The sequence below is a fragment of the Rana temporaria genome, chromosome 5 (assembly GCF_905171775.1).
Source record: "Rana temporaria chromosome 5, aRanTem1.1, whole genome shotgun sequence".
Lineage (NCBI taxonomy): Eukaryota > Metazoa > Chordata > Amphibia > Anura > Ranidae > Rana > Rana temporaria.
In genome coordinates, this window is record NC_053493.1 from 113652064 (window position 1) to 113675450 (window position 23387).

At 43.4% G+C, this 23387-nt stretch overlaps 1 protein-coding gene across 6 annotated transcripts in view; it reads right to left on the bottom strand.

The window, feature by feature from the left end:
- SLC4A7 (solute carrier family 4 member 7) overlaps positions 1-23387 on the bottom strand; it is a 179589-nt gene that overhangs the window by 19724 nt on the left and 136478 nt on the right. For all 6 annotated transcript variants that reach the window (XM_040353027.1, XM_040353023.1, XM_040353021.1 and 3 more), the window contains 10 exons: positions 21687-21861; positions 18261-18394; positions 15583-15828; positions 12973-13078; positions 8806-8967; positions 7252-7365; positions 6970-7131; positions 5041-5292; positions 2522-2590; positions 207-380 (listed from right to left, as the gene is read on the bottom strand). In XM_040353027.1, coding sequence (XP_040208961.1) covers positions 207-380; positions 2522-2590; positions 5041-5292; positions 6970-7131; positions 7252-7365; positions 8806-8967; positions 12973-13078; positions 15583-15828; positions 18261-18394; positions 21687-21861 — 1594 coding nt within the window. The remainder of the gene's footprint in view (positions 1-206; positions 381-2521; positions 2591-5040; positions 5293-6969; positions 7132-7251; positions 7366-8805; positions 8968-12972; positions 13079-15582; positions 15829-18260; positions 18395-21686; positions 21862-23387) is intronic.

The window sequence follows — 23387 nt, forward strand, 5'->3', positions numbered from 1 at the left end:
ATTTGGCCAGATGGACTATGTAGAGTGAAAGAAAAGCTGAACTAATACAAACATGCATTAATTGTACTGTATACAAATGGAATACATTCCCTTGTTTTCTGGAAGTAGCAGTAAAATATGAATAGAAAAAAGAAAGCAATAGTCAATTAAGCAGCAAACTCATGTTTTACAGAAATCATTTTAAAATGTTGAATATGACCATTTACCATCATGGGAAACACAACAGCAGCTTGAGATACTTTGATGACCCATAAAAGAACCAGGCAAGTGAGCTGTATGACAGTGAACACATGCACTTTCCAGAGGGGGACATAACGCAGGTAGATGAGGTCTGGCTGATGTTTGGCTGGCATTCCAAAAAGCTTTATCCGGTCAAAGAACTGCAAGTAGACATGGAAAGAAGAGAAGTAATGTGAAGCAATAATCTGTATCTCACGTTATTCTGCACAGGGGATACAGGACTTGGCTGTTAAGTAGACAAGTCACAAGAATATGTGGTGCAAACATGCATGGTTAAAAAGGGGAACTTTACCCATAACATTTTATAACAATTAATATTCTTTAACAAAAGAACATACATTGCACATTAATAATTATGCTACCAAAATTTGTGTCTGCTCAAAATTGCCTCCAGCATTTCTTGTTTCTGCTTGCTGGAAGTCACCATTTTGCTGAAGCCCAGAGCAGTCGCTTCCTTAGGCCCCTGTCAGTTTTGACGGTGGACCTTAACGGCCACTCCATGCATCTCTATGGACCATCAGATGTCAGTGGAGACATGTCCGCTAACATCTGACCCGATCCGCTAAAAATGTCCCGATACGTCCCCATCTGTCCATGGCGGATCGGGGTGAGATCTGATGAAAACGGACATGCTGTCCGTTTTCATCAGATTGCTCCATAGGAAACAGCGGCGCCCGACAAGCCCCTCGCCGCTTAGTGAGCAGAGTGGAGCTGGTCATCCGCCAGCTCAGCGGAGATCAGTAGCGACGGAGTCCGCGTCGTCTGGAAGGGGCCTTACTGAGAACGCTCCCCCTCTGCTCGGTCTCAAAACTATATGTCACTTTCTTCTATTAAGATATTTACATTTTTAGCAGAGTTTGTCCTGTCACCTCTCCTGCTTTATTCCTCTCTCCCTAATCTCTGTTCCCTCCGCACAGTGTCATTTCTGTTGCTTTCTTCCCCCATCAGCAACAGTAAGATCCCTTTCACACTGGGGTGGTGTGGGCGTTCGCGTCACTCTACCACTGTTATAGTGGCGCCTTTTGGCCGCCAGCGGAACGCTTTTAATCCCTGCTAGCGGTCGAGGAAAGGGTTAATAGTGTCTGTTTTGCAGCGCTGCCGGAGCACTTTGCAGGTGCTTTGGCAGCGTTGCCCATTCATTTTAATGGGCAGGGGTGGTGGAGGAACAGTGTATACACCACTCCTGCACCGCCCCAAAGATGCCGCTTGCAGGACTTTTCCTGTAATGCAAGCACACCGCCCCACTCAGGCTTTCACACTGGAGTGGCTTGAGTCGCTATACAGGCGGCATTTTCAGTGCGTAAACGCCTGAAAAGCGGCCAAGTGTGAAAGGGGTCCAAGGCTCGTGTAATTTCCAGTGTGACTTTGATCTCACTTTACATTTTCTGGATTAAAGTCGCATCAAAAGTTGGACCAAAGTGCAGGAACCTTTTCTGAAGTAGTGGTGACTGGCTCTCATAGAAATATATTGAATTTCACTTTTCCTGCAACTTTGGGTCTCACAAGTCAGATCTCAAGTCGCACAAATGTGAAAAGGAGCATTAATCGAAAAGCCAATTTTAGGCACAGTGCAGAGAAAAAAAGAGAGCAACTGAGCATGTGTAGAGCAGAGCGAGACTGTGCATGTATTTTTTTACATAGCTATAGTTTCAAAAGGGGCCAGTCTGAAGTTATCTATCAGGAAATAATTTTCTGACTGAAGTTCCACTTTAAGTGTTCCCTTTAATTGTGCTTTCTACAATACAATCAATGGCACTGGAGAGCATTGGCTGACGGTAAATGGTAACCTGTGCATGTCCACACATGCAGTGCATAGGTCATTTGATTAAACACTACCTGCAGACCTCCAGTCCCAGTGTTGACACCACCCCTAGGAGACACACTGCCACAGGACATGCAGGTATATAGACACTGACACATAAGCTGGCCATACATTATACAATTTTCATATTCAATTTCCTTTAGTTTTACCTTCAACTATATAGTGCAAGGGCCTGCCTGATTGCACACAAATTGAAAGTGTTTGACCTCATATTATATGGTTTTGGTAAATTTGAAGCAAAGTTGTACAAGACAATTGTATGATGTATGGCCAGCCTTAAAGTATGTGTCCCTATCCACTCACCACCACTACCCCACACGCTTCCAGTGCTTAGCGCTAATGTACCAGTTCTGCACTGTGTGATGTGCTATACATTCCCCAAGCTGCTGGGCTTTGTACACCATCGCACATTTATTTTGCTATAAATATTTGTCAGAATTCTGTATATGGAAGACTTACCTGAATACCCTTTAGTGAAGACGCTCCCATATATAGAAAAACGCCATACAGAACCGGCATTGGAATAAACTGTAATGATATACACAAAAAGTTAGCAGGAATGTATCACCGTAACCTACAGAGTTTACTACAAGTTCTGCCTGAAAATACTTTTATTCTGGTACTGTTACAAAATATGTATTATTTTCGCTTGTATAAAGTCTTGGTAATGGGCTAACTCCAGACAAAATAAAAGTCCAACATTAGTTGTACTGTAACATATAATACCTTAGTATGAAAACATAAGGAAAACTAAGAGAGGGGAAAGGAAAGGTAATAAGGAAAGCAATACACTACAAAAAAAAAAAAAAAAATGACCGATTTATAAAATATATATGCCTTCTATTGATGTAATTGATTATACTTTTAAAAGTCTAACTGCAATTTGCAATATTATAGTTAAAAAAAAAGGAGACTTTACCAAGAAGCACAAAAATCGGTACCTTAGTCAATGGGTATACAAGGGGACACAATTCACAAAGCTTTACATAAGCATAGCCATACACTTCTAGATTTCTCTCATTTAGCCCGCTGGAATCTAATAGATTCCTCCATTCATGCTAAACAGGGTTAATGGAATCTCTCGGACAGCTATTGTATTCTGACACCTGGCTACTGTGGCTCTCAGAATAAGGGCCCTTTCACACGTACGGACAAACGGTCCGTTTATTACAAGTCCGTTTACGGACTTGTAATGTATCCCTATGGGATTGCAGACGTTAGCGGATGAGCATCCGCTAACGTCCGCAACCATCCGCGTACGCAAAGATCCGCTTTTGCGGACGGAAGAAAACCCTATTTTGCTTCCGTCCGGTGGAACGGATCGGATGAATACGGACAGACGGTCCGTATTCATTCGATTCCCCATAGGGGAGAGCGGAGGAGAGACAGGGCGGTCTCTGCACTGTGCGCGGGGACCGCCCTGTCCGCCGACAGCTCAGCGGGGATCACCGCTGAGCCGACGGACACACACGGATCAATTACGGATCCGCTCCGTGTGAAAGAGGCCTTAATTGAACAGCATCCTTGCATTTGATAGGATGCAGGTGGTAATCAGCAGACTATTCTCACCCAACTCCTTCAAAAATAGTTGATTTTTATAAAACCAAGTGGTGCCGAAAGGGCCATCAATGATTTGCATTTAGGCTGATCCAGCAGGAATAAGCAGTCTATGGCATCCTTAAGGCTCCATTCACATTTGGCGTTTTGGGATCTTGAGCAAAAGTCACTGATTCTGCCTGTGATCTCAAATCGCACTACAAATCGCAAACCACATGTTCAGGTGGCACTTAATTTCAATGGAATCTAAAACAATGAAGCTTCTTTATGGGCAACAAGATTCACGCATTGCAGTTTGCTTCGATTATCGTGGCAAAATAGGGTGACCAAGTGTCCCGGATTGCCCGGGACAGTCCCGCATTTTGCAGGTCTGTCCGGGCACATTCATTCCAGGACAATACAGTGTCCCGGAATGAAACTGACACAGACACCACCCAGGCCAATCTGATGCCCCCAAAAAAGGCTGCCACATCACCGCTTTACTCAATGACAGTATTTTTCCTGGCCGGGAATGCCTGCAGGGGCACAATCTCGCCCCCTGCAGGTGATGGGAGAAATCATAAATCCCGCCTTTTGTGTCCAATCACTGTGCTGTGATTCGTTACAGCAAACTGATTTTTGGGAGCGGAGGGTGTCCCTGAATGGTAGTTTTGAATTGTGTTCACCCTATGGCAAAACCGCACCACGTTTTAGGTGCCATTGAAAATGAATGACAGCCGAACATACATTTTGAGATTGTAGTGCGTTCTGCCTGAGATACCAAATGTGAATAGAGCTTAACTAACATTCAGACTTTAAAGAAGGGGAAGAAAAGGGGTTGCCCTTTGTTCTGCGACACCCATCATAAACAGACGGTAAGGAGATTTATCCAAATGACAGACGAAAAATAAAAAAATAAAAAAAGTTACGCCGTGTTCCAACTAATCAAAAAAAAAGTTTTGTCTGGAGTTGTGGCTAAAGGCCAACATGTTATTTGATTCATTTCCATTGATAAATGCAACACAAGAAAGGACGCCAAACAGCAAAAGCCTGTGTGACCGGCCGGCAGTGCCATTGTTAGCAGTCTGGATAGACTGGGAATTTACAAGATGAGCCATGACTAACGATGACACAGCACACAAGACAAAATATGTGGTGCTTGTATTTGAGCTTTTGTTCCTTGTCCGGTATTTTAAGCAGTTCCAATGCAACAATAAGCATGAGTAATGCGTGTTACCTTCAAGATGTAAAATGCTTTAAATGCTACAGTCTTATCTTTACAAGTATATGCCGTATCTATTATATAAATATATACACTTATACAATAAATCACTCAGTGTGCTTACGGCAATATCTCTTGTCAAAAGAACGCAAACGAAAAAGACACCCAAAACATTTATGTACATGAATGCTGCTATGAATAGGTCAGGATGCCATCTTACCTTTAAAACAGAGGTCATAAATACAGACAGTCCCATCAGAACAAAGATCAGAAGACCTGTCACCCTCTGCTCTTTGATTCCCAGGAATTTTGGCTGCTCTCCTGGAGCAGAACATTCAGATTCCACTTTTAAGCTGTTAACATGGCTGATGGATAGAACAGTTGCAGCTACAAACCACGGCAGTCCCATTAAGGAGCATACACCCAGCATGACAGCAACCATGAACAAGTCAAGATGGTAGCCACATCCTTTCTGTAAAAGAAAGAAAACAATACCAATCTCATCATATATCCGCTCTGGTTTATGTCAATGCAATTTGTTATTACAGCCTATGGAACTCCTTACCCCAAACTATCCGTCTATCTCCTTCTCATTTAGCTTTTCGAGGATCCCTGAAAACCCTCCTCTTCAGAGAAGCCTATCCTACCCACATCCAACAACTGTATTTTAACTTTGCCCACCTGATCACCCCCCACATCTACTACCCTCTGTTCCACTTCACCCTCCCTTTTAGATTGTAAGCTCTAACGAGCAGGGCCCTCTGATCATTCCTGTATTAAATTGTATTGTAACTATAATGTCTTCCCTGATGTTGTAAAGCGTTGCGTAAACTGTTGGCGCTATATAAATCCTGTATAATAATAATAATAATAATAATAATAACAGTTCTAGACTGGCTTATCAAGTCTGACAGTAAACGAGAAGTCTGCCTGTCCTGAATGTGACCGATATAAACCCTCAATCTCCCCCAACTCCTCTACCTTTCTGATTTATATATTTAATTTTAAGTAGTATTGTTCCTTACTTTGAAGAAAATATATAAACCTTAAAAGAGTAGTAAACCCTATATAAAAAAAAAAAAAAAACCCTGCAAGAGAAAAGGCATAATGAGCTAGTATGCACAGCACACTCTTGTTTGGCTGAGATACAGCAGCTGTGCCATTGGCTCCTGCTGCTGTCAGTTAGCCAATCAGTAGAGAGGTGCCTCCATAGCAAGCCGTTTGCTGTGGGGGCACTCGACAGGAGGGAGAGGCCAGGAATGTCAGCGAGGGACTGAGAAGAGGGGGATCCAGGCTGCTCTGTGCAAAACCACTGCAAAGAGCAGGCAAATATAACATGTGTATTGTTTTTAAAAGGAAAACGAAAAAAAAAAAAAAAAAAAAAAACAACACCACAAGACTTTAGTATCACTTTAATTGAATAAGCTGAAGTTCGAAGCTGATTGGCTACAATGAAGAGCTGCACCAAATTTTGCACTTTTGGTAAATCGACCCCAATTTATGTTGGTTTGCTCAGCTTTCTAGCACCTTTTGGTGTGTTTAGCAGCCTACTGAAATTAATGAGCTGTCTTAACACATGTGTCAAGTACTCGTACACCAACGCGTGAAAAAGTGAAGGGTCAGAATCTACTTTCTGACAAACATGCCAAATCATGTAAATTCAGATGCCCCTTGAAACAGTCTTTATGATCTTGGCCGTGTGTAGACATGGGTGTTGATTTACTAAAACTTGAGAGTGAAAAATCTGGAGCATGGTAGCCAATCCGCTTCCAACTTCAGTTTGTTCAATCAAAATCTTGCAAAAATAAAATTTTCTCCTTCATTGATGTGCGCTGATGAGGCTGCACTAATGGGCATTGATGAGGCGGTACTGATAGGGGGCACTGATAACCAGGACACTAAATCGGTAATCCATGCTCTGATTATCAGTTAGACGATTCTGGAACTCCTAAACTGCCCAGTCCCATAACAATTTCACATGCTGCTATGGTCATAGTTCTATTATCAGTTACATTACTGAGCACCTGCTAAGAAGCTAAAGGATTCAACACCAAAGGGTGCCAGGTGCCACATGTGACTTGCCACAGATCAGGGTCCCGATACCAATGTCATTAACATAACACTTAACAAAGGTGGGTTGCGAGAATACCTTCAGCTTGTGTTCTTTTCGATTAATGATCACAGCTGTGATTTGCTGATCCATGAAGATTAGAATGGTGCAAAGCAGAGCTGGAATAGCAGCAGCTGGTATAGTCCACCAAGGATTCGTTCCTAAAGGACCTATAAACCATCCTCGGTCCTTTAATGTGGGCTAAAATAAATAAATAAAAAAAAATAATAATATGGAAACCATAGGTTAATAAAGAATTTCTGAAGACAGACATTATTCAAAGTGGTCACCTACTGTACAAAAGGTTTTGTTGTTAATTACCTCAAATTTTTCAGGAACATGCAGCTTTGGAGAAGGAACACCTACAAGATAGTCAATGACCACCATAATGACTATTGTGAGGAAGATGGCAAAATCACTAATTGTAGATCGCACCTGTGAAAATACAAGAGATGGTAGTATAAAAGGACCAATGGGTACTGTATTCTTAAAGAGGCGCCGGCACACTGCTGACAGGGCCAACATGTTTCCCAGAGTTACTTCCGGGTTTTTTGGGCTCCGAGTGGCCGGACCAGCGATTACATCACTCCCACACATGCACATGGGAGCCACCGGTCATTGCACAAGGCCCTGAAGAAGCGGCACAGGCAGGCCGTTCCTCCAGTGCGCATGCGCCGATGACGTCGCCAGCAGCGCATACAGTAAATATCTCCTAAACGGTGCAAGTTTAGGAAATATTTACAGCATGAAGTGAGGCATGTGAGGCAGGACATCATATGACCAGTGGCGGCTGGTGTTTTTGACCTACACTTGGTGTTAAGGCCCTGCACTTACCCAATCTTTGTAGCAGGCAGGCAGGCAGCGTGTCCTAGCATGATCCTCCTCCTAGGTGTCCAATAGGATCACCTGTCCTTTCAGTCAATTGGGTGACGGGTCTCAGACCTGCTTCCTTATGGGCCGGGAGGAGGATCAGTGTGAGAATAGTGAATATTCATTTGCCATGTAACATAACTGGGCGCAAAGCTCTGTGCCCCCGAGACACCACTCTTTTTGAAGCCTATTAGAGCTTCTGGCTCTAACCATGTGCTTTAGGCCCCCAATTTGAATCCATGGTCCAGTGTCCCTGCATGTAGATCAGGGGGCTGAACAGTGGATGGGGTGGGGGGCGGCACCCATGCACCCCTAATCGCGGGGCTGCCACTGCCTATGACATCCACCCAGAATGAGACAGCAGTTAAATCTGAACTCCGGGCAGAGAGAGGGACACAAATTAATGCAACTCGGTATCCATTAACACATAATTTAGTGTATTTTTCTTAAATAATGTAAGTAATTGGTCTCTGTACAGAAGAGCTCCGAGAGGGAGAATCAGCTCATGGAACCAACCAGCTGTGCTCCTGTGCTACAGAAGAAATGCTAACAGGAGAGAGCAGAAGGATCAAGATGAACCCATCGATCTGCCGCTTCCCTTTTGTCTGTCCAGTCATAGGATGGGAGAGAGACAAGCGTATTGTAACGTAACTTCAGCAGAGGAAAAAAAACAGGTTCTCAGCCTAGCCAGACGAGCTGCATTGTTTTGCAAAACTGTATGAATCTTAGAGCTGGATGGCCAGAAACGCAAGTTCTTTAGGCAGGTAAAACAGCTCCCACATACAGTATACATTTCCTTTGTGTATTTATCTGTGTGCCTGGAGTTCAGCTGTCAGGCAAACATTGTAATCATAACTCAAACTATGTACTCACTAAAAGTACACAATACTTTATCTCTAAAACAGAATCAACAGCTTACAGTGCGCATAGTTCATGTATAATGTAGGAAATGTCCCTAAATGTACTACTAGTGAGATGAGGCTGAATTGTACATGAAATGGTTACCTTGGTGGGAAAATAATTTTTGGTCTTGAACTGTTTCAGAAAAGATGAGAGATAGAATGTTGTAAAGAACAAGATGAGGGACCAGAAGAAAACATCGGGAATATAAGGACCGTGATGACCACAGGCAGAACCTACAAACGAGCCATGATGTGCAATACAATCCTGAAGAGAAAAGAAATACATTGATATTAAAGCGGATTTCCGGCCACAATTTCACGTTTTAAATATAAATACCCCTGTAATACACAAGCTTAAAGCGGTGGTTCACCCTCCTTCACATCATTATACCATTACATTCGGCATCGTAGCGCGAGCTACGGTATGCCGGTCTTAAATTTTTAATCCCCGTACTCACTGTGCTATCGATCATTGAAGAATCAGACTCCCGCGGGGAATGGGCGTGCCTATGGAGAGGGAGGATGATTGACGGCCGGCTCTGGCACGTCACGCTCCCCGAAGACAGCCGGAGTAGGTCTCGGCTCTTCACGGCGCCTGCGCACAGGCTATGCGCAGGCGCCGTGAATAGCCAAGCCTATTTCGGCTATTTCCGGAGAAGCGTGACGTGCCAGGGCCGGCCGTCAATCACCTTCTCTCACCATAGGAACGCCCATTCCCCGGAATCTTCAATGAGCCATAGCACAGTGAGTACGGGGATAAAAAATGTAAGACCGGCATACCGTAGCTCGCGCTACGATGCCGAATGTAATGGTCTAATAAAAAAAAACATTTTTTTTTTTTTTTAACAGGGTGAACCCCCGCTTTAATGTATTCTAGTAAAGTTAGTCTATAAACTAAGGTCCGTTTTGTTAGGTTGATACAGCATTTAGACATTTTATAAAATAGAAATTGACTGGGGCCATCTTAAGTGTGGGCATCATGAAGCCAGACTGTATGACTTCCTGGATTTCAGCCACAAGCAATGTAATAGTTTTCAGATCAGGTTTCAGCACCTGTACTGTCCAAGTCACATGATTCTTCGAGACTGGGGAGTGCACAGACTCCTGGAAAGTTACACCCACTACATTCCCAGGAGTCTGTGCGGTGAAGCTTAAGCACCTAGGTGCAGGAAGAGGGAAGATTAACTATTCTGCCTAGCAACAACACTTTGAAGGCATCTAAAAAAAAAAAAATTTTTCTTAAAGGACTAATGACATTTTTTTTAAACTACTGATGTAATGTTATATTTATGGGTGGAACTCCACTTTAAAGCGTATTCCTGATCCTAGTAATATTTACCCTGCTCTACTTCCACTTTGCTAGATGGAGACATGACACCATATTAACTCAATATAAACTGAAAGTCACAGTGTACCATTTGTAAACCACATACTGTATTCTTGTAATGTACGGTATATACTCGAGTATAAGCCGAGGCAACTAATTGTACCACAAAAAAAATGGGAAAACTTATTGACTGGAGTATAAGCCTAGAGTGTCACCCTGCATGCCTCATTGTGTCCATGTGCATGCCTCACTGTGCCCATGCCTAGACTGACATTTAACATGGGAGTATATAGAAGGGGTGCCTGGCTTTGAAAAATCGGTGCTCCCCTGGCCGTAGGCCTTCCGGACAACAAACTTTGCGCACTTGTAGAGGAAGAGTGGGGCTATATGTGTGCCAAGTTTGGGGTCCAGGGGACCTACGGATAGCCGGCACCGGGTCCCCAAAGTCCGGGAGATCAGGCGCAAAAAGGTGACTCGAGTATAAGCCGAGGGGGGCATTTTCAGCACACAAAAAAAAAAAAAAAATGTGCTGAAAAACTCGGCTTATACGGTAAGTAAAACTCGTCTTTGGCTGGCTTAAGCCTAGGTAGAAACTGATCAATCTCAGATGCTAATTTTGTTATCTTTTCCACAAGTCTTAGGCCTCTTTCACACGGAGCGGACCGTTTTTGTGTCCGCTCCGTGTGTGTCCGTCTGCTCAGCGGGGATCATCCGTAATCCCCGCTGAGCTGTCGGCAGACAGGGCGGTTCCCGCACACTGTGCAGAGACCGCCCTGTCTTTCCTCCGCTCTCCCCTATGGGGAATCGGATGAAGACGGACCGTCTGTCCGTCTTCATCCGAACCGTTCCGCCGGACGGAAGAAAAAATAGGGTTTTCTTCCGTCCGAAAAACCAGATCCTGACGGACGCGGATGGTTGCAGACGTTCGCAGATGCTCCATCCGCTAACGGACGCGATCCCATAGGAATGCATTACAAGTCCATAAACGGACTTGTAATAAACGGACGAACGGTCCGCTAATGTGAAAGGGGCCTTAAAGGGGTTGTAAAGGAAACTTTTTTCCCCCTAAATAGCTTCCTTTACCTTAGTGCAGTCCTCCTTCACTTTACCTCATCCTTCCATTTTGCTTTTAAAATGTCCTGATTTCTTCTGAGAAATCCTCACTTCCTGTTTTTCTGTCTGTAACTACACACCGTAATGCGAGGCTTTCTCCCTGGTGTGGAGAAAAGCCTCTTGAGGGGGGAGGGGGCAAGCAGGAGTGCCAGAATGCCCACTAACACACAGCTCCTTTATCTGCAAAGTAGAGAGTGTCCTGACCCTCCTGCTTGCCCCCTCAAGAGGCTTTCTCCACACCAGGGAGAAAGCCTTGCATTACTGTGTGGAGTTACAGACAGAAGAACAGGAAGTGAGGATTTCTCAGAAGAAATAAGCACATTTAAAAGCAAAATGGAAGGATGAGGTAAGTGAAGGAGGACTGCACTAAGGTAAAGGAAGCTATTTAGGGATTTTTTTTTACCTTTACAACCCCTTTAAGAGAAGACTTTTTTTTATTTTCCATCATACTTACCTAGGTGGATGCAGCATCAGTCCCCTGGTGTCTCTACACTGGGAACCGAGCCATCGAACATCACCGATGGCTCAGTTCGCACAGGTCCAAGTGGAGAGCTGCTGACTGTCAATCAGCAGCTCGCCTCCATGCTCATTGGAGCGCTAATCTGTGGAGGGGCGGGGGATCGGCCGTCGTCTCTCAGCGGCTTGCTGAGAGGCTGAAACAGGCATCAGTCCAAGCACCTGGCAGATCCAGATTTTGTCGTGAGGATGTCGTGCCTGGATTCCAGTGACGTCAGCAGAGAGCGGACTTCTGACCACTCTCTACTGAAGACGGGCCACAGGAGTACAAAAAAAATTGCACTCCTGTGACCCATAGGGGAAGCCCAGCCAAAGAAGCTCAGGCTGGACTTCCCCTTTAAGCCTAGTACACACAGGCCGAATGTTGAGCGGCATCGGGCAGTTCAACAGAAACCGTCCGACATTCAGGCCATGTGTACTGCAGCCAGGCTGACAGAATCCAGCTGGCTTCTATCAAAGGGGTATGACCGAAAAAAGTCTGCTGTTCAGCTCCCGACCAGTGCTCTCAGCCAATGGCTGAGAGCGCTGACCAGAGTGTTCTGGCACGGAGGCTGTCCCCCTGTCAGAATACAATAGGTCAGCAGGACAGAGCTCTGTACTAACATAATATAGTTAGTACATCGGCTCCTTCTGAGTCTTTTTTCCGTCAGCCCACTGGGTTTAAAAAAAAAATAAAAAAAAAGTGTACGAAGCTTTAGGGTGTACTCACGCTGGCATTCTGAACCAGTGTGAATCAGCCCCTTGGGCCTGTTTATTTGTATAGTGGAAGTGCTTATAAATGCGGCCAGGATAGGTTAGGCATACCACTCCTGGGACCACATAGAGATGGTACCCAGTGTGGTTCACTTGTGGTCCAATACAGTCTGTTCCAGTGTGAATGCAAATTGTGTCAGAGTACAGAACTCTCCATAGATCCCAATGTACTGAAGCATCAATCAAAGGTCTGGTTAGCAAAGTAGTGTGCCCAGGAATAATTCCTAACAGTACAATGTGAGTGCAGACCAGCGGAAGGAATCCAACTCAGACAGATTAATCCAACACTGTTCAGATTAACTAGCCCCAGTGTGAGTGCACCCTTAGATTGGTATAGGAATCTACCTGTATACCAGGATTAAACATGAGTATTTTTTTTTTTTTTTTTTTTTTTTTACAGAGGGTCGGTATTTATCTCAAAACTGCAGTGGTAATATTTTAAATATAATAATACAAAATATAATTTATATATATATATATATATATATATATATATATATATATTAAATAAAATAAAACACACACATGCACTTATGCTTATGAAGCAGTACTGAGACTTACGGAGACAGTGAGGTTATCCCATTGCATGTCACTGACAGTAATATTGTTGCCACTCCAGAAGGCCAGAGTCTTGTTGTCAGGGTTGACTGGCTCTGCACAAACACACCTAAGTAACAGTCAAAATGCATAAATTAAGGTTTAAAGGCCAAGTTTACCCAAAAATAAAAAAATGCACATATTTTTGCGGGTAAACAAAAATATTAATAAAATACATTTAATAGAAGAGCATTTATGTTTTTTTTCTACAGAAACCTGAAACGTATTGCATCAGTGGGTCAGTGAATTGCTGATGCAATGTCAGGCTCCTGCACAATCTTCCTCCAGCTTCTGCCCATACCTCTGTACAGCCTTTCAGTTTAAGGGAGAAAGAAAGGACTAGGATGTGCTGATTGGCACACTGGCAAACTACAAAGTTTGAGAACTACAAAGCCATCTGCCATGGTGGAAGAGGAGACTTGTACTTTACTCATTGGCACAACCCTGTGAATGACTGACGTGGCTGTGCAGATTTTAAAATGTGACAGGGACTATGGGGGAGAGGACCCCCCACTGCTGTCACAGAACGTATCCTTTAACAATGACATGACAAACTCACTATTAAAAGGGATATTAAAATTTGAAAAAACAAAAAAAACAACAAACATGTCATATTTACCTGGTCTGTGCAGCGGTTTTACAGCAGAACGCAATCCTCCTCTTCTTGGGTCCCCCGCTGGTGCTCCTGGCTCCTCCCTCCTGTCCAGTGCCCCCAGAGCAAACAGGCTGCAGCTCTGCAAGTCCATTCAGACACAGAGCCACTGCCCGCCCTCTCTCCCTACATTGGCGGTCTTGCTGTGATTGACAGCAGCGGGAGCTCGTGGCTCCTGCTCATGTCTCAGCCAATGAGGGAGAGTCCTTGGAGAACCGATGCCGTTGTGGACATCGCTGGATTGAGGGGGATCTCGGGTAAGTACTAAGGTGGGGGGGGGGGGGACTTTAGGCTAGACATCCTGCTTCTTTTAGGACCCATTCCCACCAAGGAACGCATATCACAACACACAAGTGTGAATCGGCCCTTCTAGTTTTCCTTTAAAAAAACACACTAAACTGCCACATAAATAGGATTTCTGCCTGAAATGTATTAGGCAGATTCACAAAGACTTACGACGGCGTATCAGTAGATACGCCGTCGTAAGTCCGAATCCGTGCCGTCGTATCTTTAAGCGTATGCTCAAATTGAGATCCGCTCCTCTGTTGTCAAGATACGAGACCGGCGTAAGTCTCCTACGCCGTCGTATCTTAGCTGCACATTTACGCTGGCCGCCAGGGGCGTGTACGTCGATTTACGCAGAGAATATGTAAATGAGCAAGATGCGCCTATTCACGAACGTACGTACGCTCGTCGCAGTAAGCTACGCCGTTTACATAAGGCGTTTTGCAGGCGTAAAGATAAACCACCAAAAAGATGGCGCATCCAATGTTCAGTATGGACGTCGGAACAGCCGAATTTCACGTCGTTTGCGTAAGCCGATTCAGAATGGGGCTGGGCGTAGGTTATGTTCACGTCGAAAGCATTGACTATTTGCGACGTTATTTTGAGCATGCGCACTGGGATATGTCCACGGACGGCGCATGCGCAGTTCGTTAGGCGCGTCATTTACGTGGAGTCACGATTCATTACCATACAACACGCCCACTACAGCCTACTTTGAATTACGCGAGCTTACGCCGGCCCATTTACACTACGCCGCCATAACTTAGGACGCAAGTTCTCTGTGAATACTGTACTTGCCTCTCTAACTTACGGCGGCATAGCGTATATGAGATGCGCTACGCCCGCCTAAAGTTAGGCACATCTACCTGAATCTGGCTATATGCGTTTAGACCCCTTTCACAATGGAGCGTTTTTCAGGCGCTTTTGGGCTCAAAACAGCACCTGTAAGGTGCCTTAAAAACGCCTCCCCTGCAGTCTCAGTGTCCTTTCACACTGAGGCGATGCGCTGGCAGGACGTTAAAAAAAAAAAAAAACGCTTGCAAGCAGCATCTTTGGAGCGGTATGTACACCACTCCGCCACCGCCCCTGCCCATTGAAATCAATGGGCAGCGCAGCCAAACTGCCGAACCGCCTACAGCTGCGTTTTGCCAGCAGTTTTAACCCTTTTTCAGCCGCTAGCGGGGGTTAAAAGCGTCCCGCTAGTGGCCGAAAACCTCAGTAAAAAAAAGCGGCTCTTTACCGCTGGCGTCGCCCCCGCCCCAGTGTGAAAGGGGCCTTACTGTGAGAATATTTGAGTGTGAATAGGCCCTAAACAAATGTCAAAGATACATGACAATTATTATAAACCACTAAATTATTCTTAAATACAACAGTACTCTATGGGATGTACATTTGCATTTTGTGTCATGATCTTCGCACATTTCATTTTTATGCAGGCATAGAACATAGTGAAGGCGTTGTCCAAAAAGTGTACCCAAGGGTACCAAACTGAAGTCAAGATTACAAAGCCATGTGGCCAAGATCAGAGCCTTGCTACATAGACACAGATACAATGAACAGACTGCGGCTATTTTAGCAAATCAGATGCAACAACTGAGTAGTAAGGAGTGACAGTAATTCATTTTTTTTAGACTTACGAGTATTTTGTCAGCATGTCGAGATCATTGTGCATATTGAAAACATATTTCTCTGCCAAGTGGTACAGCTTCTCTAGCGCTTCGTAAATAAAGATTATGCAAATGAGCGCAGCAAATGCTTCTTCTGTGAACCGTGTAATATAACAGACCAAGCTGCTTGCATCCGTGGCCACCAATGTTAAACAGAGAAACGCAGTCCACAAGCCGATACTAGTGCGCAAAGGCAGGTAGGACAGTTTGTAATCTCTATGAAAATAATGAAAAAAAAAAAAAAATATAAGAAGGACCCTACTTAAAAGCAAGTTGTAATTAAATAGTAGCATGTACAGTATAAGTTATACATAGGCAGTGTTAATGAACAACAGTTTGGAAATTGTAAAAAAAATGCAGGCAGAAAGCAAAGGACTAGTCACCGGTATTTATTGATTTTCTTTGGTCTTCTTGCAGCTTATCTTTCCCCATTACAGACTTACCATGTCTTGTTCCGGACTATGTCTCTGTGGGTCTTGGTATAGGCAGGGCTTTGCTTCCTCAAGGCAGAGACTCCAGCGAGAACAATGAGAACAATCACTAAATCTCATTCCAAATCTCCTGAGACTCAGAAGCAAGCATTGCCCTAAATGCACAACTCATATACAGCAAAGAGGCGGTCAGCACAGTGGCATCTAGGCACATTTACAAATGTCATTTAATAGGGGGAATTTTAGACAAAAGGGTTATTCTTGCAGTTACTGCTTATGCACAACTAACATACACCTACACCATGGCAAAGCTTCACTTTTTGATTTTAGGTTCACCTAAAGTATCAGTTTACAGTTACAGGCAATAGGACAGGCACTAGACATCAGTGTACACTGGCTGCAAATGCACCAAGATGCCAAAAACAGAAAAACAAAATTACAAATATGCATCAAAGCAGCACAATAGAGAATTTGTGTCCCCTTAATGAGGGTGCAATTACAGAATGGCAACATGCTGATGCAACACAACTGTGCAAATGGGTCTTTAATATGTATTCAAGGGCAAAACGTATTTCTAGTTTTGGATGGAGTAGAGAAGGGTTAAATTTTCAAGTTTTATTTGACTTTCGTGTACCAATGGGAGATTTCCCTTCACTTCTTGTCCGGCAGACATAACAGTAAAGTCCCATACACACGGGCAGATTGTTGGGAGAAATTGGGCAGGTAAAAAAAAAATGTCCAACATTCAGCCCGTGTGCACGATGCAGACGAGCATGCTGGAAAACAAGAAGCTGACCCGAATCCCGATCAGCGCTCTCAGCCAATACTAGTGTTCTGGCTAGGGGGCCATCCCCCTGTCAGAACACAAAGCTCAGCGGGGGAGATTGTTGTACTAACTTTGGATGGTACCAATGTGTACCAGGCTTAAGCGTGAAGACTCTCCAAAAACTCACTGGTTAGGCGGTTTACATGCAACCAGGGTGTCAGAGCTGGGTTCCTGATAGTTAATGAGCAGCTCTTTTCTTTCAGTGCTCAGAAGTCTCATTATCAACCACTCGTTGCAACCACAGTGGCTCACCTGGTTAACAGTAACCTGCCTCATTAGTCCAGCCTACAGCTGCTTTTTGCCATTTAAGCAGCTTAGCTCATTTCCTCCTTGCCCTTGTGTGGTTTATGATCCAAGTGCTGTCCTTCCTTTGATCCTGTGTATGACTTGGCCCAGCTGACTTCCCCTCCAATTCCTGATTTTTGCTCCCGACTATGCCGACTTCTGGTTTCCTGACCCCAGCTCATCGGATTACCCTCTCTGGCATCAAAACACTGGCCTCTGTTATTTGACTACTTTCCTGAACTGTGTTATTTTTGTCATTTTATTAAAGGTGTGCTTTTAACTGCACTTTGTCTCTGCCTAGTTTTTGGTTCCTGACACAGGGCTATTCTCCAGTCTTCTCTCTTTTTAGCAGAGAATGCATGAAGGTTAAAAAACAAAAAATCTTTACAACCACTTTAACATATATGACGATTACAACATGCAAACTGGATAATCCATGCAAAAGAAGATGCTTATTTCACTAAATGATGGGTAAAATAAATCTGCCACAAAATGGGCAACTTATTCTAAACACTCACAGAACAGAAGTATTAGCCTGGGGTCACTGTCATTTAAATCTGTTTGTCCAAATGATTAACAGATCCAGAGATAAAAGTTTCCTACATAATAAATATTAGTTTGGTCACACTCCTCAAGACTCCTGATTGCGGTGATCAATAGGAAGTTAGGGACAAGCTCAACATTTATAGGAAAAGTTGAGATTTGCATATACATTACCTGCTATTTCATGCTATAAGACCGGCCCCACAGCATCTCTTCAGCATTCTGGCGGTTGCAGGCAGTCTGACGCCATCACATATAATACAGGGCCAATAGCCCTGCATTGTACATGAGGAATCCAAGGGATCACCCACAAGGCAGAGAGTCAGGGAGAAGAGAAGAGCACAGGCTGCTGGGGAAGTGATGGAAAAGAGGTAAATGTCTCTGGTACAGGTACCCAAAAGCATATAACCCTTGTAGTTTAGGATGAGACCCTCTGCCAAGCAGAATTTTTATTTTCCTCAGAGTTCCACTTTAATTGATGTGCTGTGATAAAACCAAAGTATTGCTCGGGATTTCATGCAGTTAATATGCTGAGCAGCAGACAAATGCTAAATCGTACTCACTTGCAAAACTTAAAAAGAATCTTTTCAAAAACTAAGACAGGTCCCGTGCTTCCCAATATGGTGAGGGGTTGTCCAGCAAATAGAGAATAGGCAATGCCCGTTAGTGATGCTCCTAAGAGAGACTCTATTGCACTCTGTTCAGAAGAAACAAAAATAACGGGTTGCATTTTTTGTTCAGTAACAAAAGTTCACATAAAAGGAGGTACAAACACAAGACAAAAAGGTATAAAAAAAAAAAAAAAAAAAAAAGGAAGTCATATCAAGCAACCACAATCCACATGTCAACACACAGCTCATAATCTGCAAACATAGCATGTACACTTTCTCATCTGTGACTCAGCCTGTGCAGGTCATAGTAAAAATTGAAATGAACAGTACAGACATGACTGCACAAAAGATTATACACAGACAGAAATTTACATTCAACTGCATATTTCTAGAAGATTCTGAAAAAACAATCTTTATCAGGTCCATTTGTTTTTTGGACACCCAAATACAATTTAGCATCAACTTCCTGCGTCTATGCAACAGGAAGTGAGACTTCCGTTTATCCAAATTAACCCTGAAGGGTTATTGTACCTTCATAATTGAACTTGCAATATAATCTAACTTCAGAACTGAATTTCTAATATACATCTTTGCACCAGCAGTGTTAGGCCCCTTTCAGACGGACGGCAATTTTGCCGCAATTAAAAGCATGTCAATTTTCAGTGAAATTTAAGGCTCTGGGCTCTGCGAGTAGCTGCATTTGTACATTTCGATTACGTGCGGTTACATGCGGCCGCGTTTAGCTGCGGTAGTCATTTCCATAGCAACCCTTTTTTTTATTTTTTATTATGATGTTCTTCCTGTTCTATCCGCAGTTGACACAAAAGACTGCGATTACCTGCGGTTAAGTGCATATAGCTGCGCTAAATCGCACCTGGACGCATTCAATTCTATTCGCACCAAACCGCATGCAACGAAAACGCAGCTAAACGTTGTGTGTGAATGGGGCCATAGGAAAGCATTGTGTGCTTTTAGCTGCGGTAGAAAACTAGAAATTCCGCAGCTAAAAGCACCATTCTATCCGTCCGTGTGAAAGGCCCCTAAGATCTGCGGTCTAAAAGTAAAATTACTTTGCGGCAATCAAAGTTTAACTGCTTACAAAAATACCAATATCTGCCAATAAACAAGAGTTAATACCAGTAGGGGCAACTTACATTTGATACATTTAAATACAACAAAAACTGGTCTTCAACATTTTTGCATAAATTGCTAAAATTAAGTAGCAGAAGAAAAAGAAAGTGCTTGATATTGGACTATACAGGCATAATTATAATGTGCACTTGTCCACTATACACACACAATGGAGACAGCCGATTTGAAAATCATGAGAACGCACAGCATTTCCATTAGTATTAGTGACATTGAACCATGGATAAAGCTGAAGTCTAGGCATGACCTTTATTGTATAGTTACATTGGTCCAGCTTAGACCAACATACACATGCATATCTCATACCTGAAGGGTCGCTGTGGAAGATGACAAGCACAGTAGTAGTGCTTGTCGCTGTGGAAGATCACAACAATCCTCTGAGTTTCCCTTCTGCATAGTGACTACAGAGGGTCGCCCATCTCACACTGCTGCCATTTACAAAATTTGTTGTATTTTAATGAATACAAGGTATTCTGAGATTGGGTGAGGTGGAGAGGCAGGTGATGTTATGATCTCCACCTCATCCAAATCAGAGAACACCTTGTAATCATTGAAAAAAATTACAAGGAGTTCTGTAAATGGTGGAAGTGCTAAGCAAGCGACCTTCTGTGGTTATTTAACAGAAGGAAGCAGCTCAGCACAGGACCTGGAAGATTGCAGTGATCACAGCAGTAGTAGCAACTATTACAGAAATTGTCCCCTTCCACAGCATTCCCTCGTGTATGAGATAAGCATACCGTATTTTCCGGCGTATAAGACGACTTTCTGGATGCAAAAACATGCATCCAAAGTCGGGGGTCGTCTTATATGCCAGGTACGGTCTCCGTGCTCACTTTTTTTGCCGGCGGTGACAGTCTCCGTACTGCGAGCGCTAGCGTCAATGATTTGAAAGCCGCGCCTTCTCTTCAGAGTGTTCTGTGATATGAGGAACACAAATCTTCCCAGCAGTGCCTCTGTTCTGTGTTCCTCATATCACAGATGCCTTCTCATCCTCGGACGAGATGAGAAGACGTCTGATAGGCGGAACATAGAACAGAGGCGCTGCTGGGAAAATTTGTGTTCCGCCTATCACAGAAAACTCTGAAGAGAAGGCGCGGCTTTCAAATCATTGACGCTAGCGCTCGCAGTACGGAGACTGTCACTGCCGGCAAAAAAAGTGAGTGTTTGCGGTGATTGCACTGAGGGGCAACAAGTTCAGGCACAGTGGGGGCAAGTTCAGGCACAGTGAGGGGCGAGTGATGGCACAGTGAGGGGCGAGTGATGGCACAGTGAGGGGCGAGTGATGGCACAGTGGGGGGCGAGTGATGGCACAGTGGGGGGCAAGTGATGGCACAGTGGGGGCATGCAATGTAATGGCACAGTGGGGGCATGCAATGTAATGGCACAGTGGGGGCATGCAATGTAATGGCACAGTGGGGGCATGCAATGTAATGGCACAGTGGGGGCATGCAATGTAATGGCACTGAGATTTGAAAAAGCCTGTTTCTGTCAGCGGTTCTGGCTACCCCTCAGCTTCCAGAAAGACTAGTAAGAAGGGGGTAGTCTTATACAGTGAGTATATCCCAAAACCAAAATTTTTCCTGGAAAATTAGGGGGTCGTCTTATACGCCAGAAAATATGGTACTTACATTAGTCCAAGCTGAACCAATATAACTATGCGTTAAAGATCATACATAGAATTTAGCTTTAAAGGAGGAAAGCTTATGAAAAGGCAGGTCACTGCCACCAAATTCGGCCAGACTGGGGCAAGATTTGGGTTAATCAGAGGCAAGGTCTCACAAGTCGGCTGTTTTCATAATGAGCATAGGTAGTGCATATACATGATCAATGCTGCAGAAATAAAATCCAGGTAGTTTAACTTATTCGTTAGAAAACAAAACAGAACTACAATAAAGCATTTTACCTTATTCAAGTAACAAACAGAAACCTAAAAACAAGGAAAGAAGCAAATAAAAAAAAAAAACGTTGCCTGGCGTAGGACTCTGGAGATCGCTTTGGGCCCATGTCTTGTAAGACCTCCTGACGTACAACTGTTTTACCTCAAACTCTGCATCTTCTGTTCACTTGGGCTCCCCCAAACTGTGTCAGAGCTGTAAGCGGGGGAAGTTCAAATACTGTGGGGTAGACTCTTTGGATCAAGCATGAACACGTGAGAAAAATGCACATGGACAACTTCCTGAGAAGGTCTAATAAAAGCCTGGGCACTACCAATCTTTCTTTTGTACTCACTATTCTGTTTTGTGTGGCTTCTCCCAGGAGACCTCCAAAAGTGATTACAGGAGACATACAGGCACAGTATAGGAAAAGAACGGAGGCCAGGCACTGCAGGCTTAATGAATCCTTGAAGTCACTCAAGAAAAAAGGTGCTTTCCTTTTGATGTCATGCATCAAACCACCAAAAAGCCTAAATAGGTGAGATGAAACTCGTCAATCTGTACACTGCAGGAGTCTAACTAGTTCTTATTTAAAAAAAAAAGGAGCTAACCATCTACAGTAAAAGATTTTTGCAATCCCTTCCCTAGACACAGCAGAACAGAAGGGGTATGATGGCCAGGGCTTTCAACTCTTAATATTTAGCCCTTGGACTTGTATAGTTGCTACTGCCGAGATTGCAATATTTGGCAACACTAGTGCAAAGACTAGCAATGACCAATGGCAACGAAAACTTGTTTTTTGTTGAGTGTAATGAGACCAACAAAAGCTAGGCTGCAATTAGCAGCTGGAGGTTACCCCAAACCTCTTAAAGCACTGAATGGGTAGCCAGAATGGGGCTTCTATCTTTAGACATCATGGGATTGATTTACTAAAACTGGAGCATACCAGAGCTGGTGCATCTCTGCATAGAAACCAGTCAGCCGACTTCTATTTTTTTTTTTTGTCAAAGCTTAATTGAACAAGCTGAAGTTAGAAGCTGATTGGCTACTATGCACAGCATTTTAGTAAATAAACCCCCATGGGTCCTGGACATTAGGCCCCTTCTGTTAGCGGACCATAAACAGGCCCTTCAAATTGAAATAATCTGGCCAAACATAAAATTAACAATTTTTTCATAAATTTTGACAATATCTATATCAATCCAGGGATATCTCTATTAATAAAAAAGGGGACTAGCTACTGAATTCCAATTAATGTATTATTCTAAACTGCCAAAAGAGAAATAACTGTAACAAATAAACATTTATGCAATACTATACATGCGTTAAACAGTCATATGAAATCATTTACAAACTTGCATAAAATTACAAATGGATGTTGAAATGCAATGGACAATTATGCAAATGGAAAGCGTCATGATTTTCTAGGTTTATCAAAACAAACCTGTAGAGGTTATTATAGCTTAAAAACCTATTTGCAAAAACGATTTACAATGCAGTACCACTCATACAATGCCCACCCTCTTCGAGTTATAATCATTAGATTTCCCGTTATCAGTGTCACATGCCAAGAGCACTGAAAGCTTATGGTGTCGAGACCAAAAAACGCATCCCAGTAATATATGGAGCTTCCTCCTTGGCAATTAATTTTTAAACATTCCAAAAAGACAGCTGGCCCTAGTAATAACATGAATTTTACCAGGCCAACCCTATCCGGTAAAAAAATAAAAATTTATGAAGTATTTGGAGTTCAAGAAAATTCAAACGATGTAAAATTTATGTCCAAGTAATCTGTCTTTTTACATCCAGGCTTATGAGAGTTGATGTATGAAACATGGAAATAAAAGGACCTTTTGCCAATAGCAATCTCCTGAGATACTGAACTAAGAATCATTCTAGAATACAATGTACTGTATATACTCGAGTATAAGCTGAGGTACCCAATTTTACCCCCAAAAAACTGGGAAAACGTATTAAATCGAGTATAAGCCTAGGGGGAGAATGCAGCAACTACTGTAAGCGGAAAAGAGGGTCAACAATGCCCCTTTGCACGCCT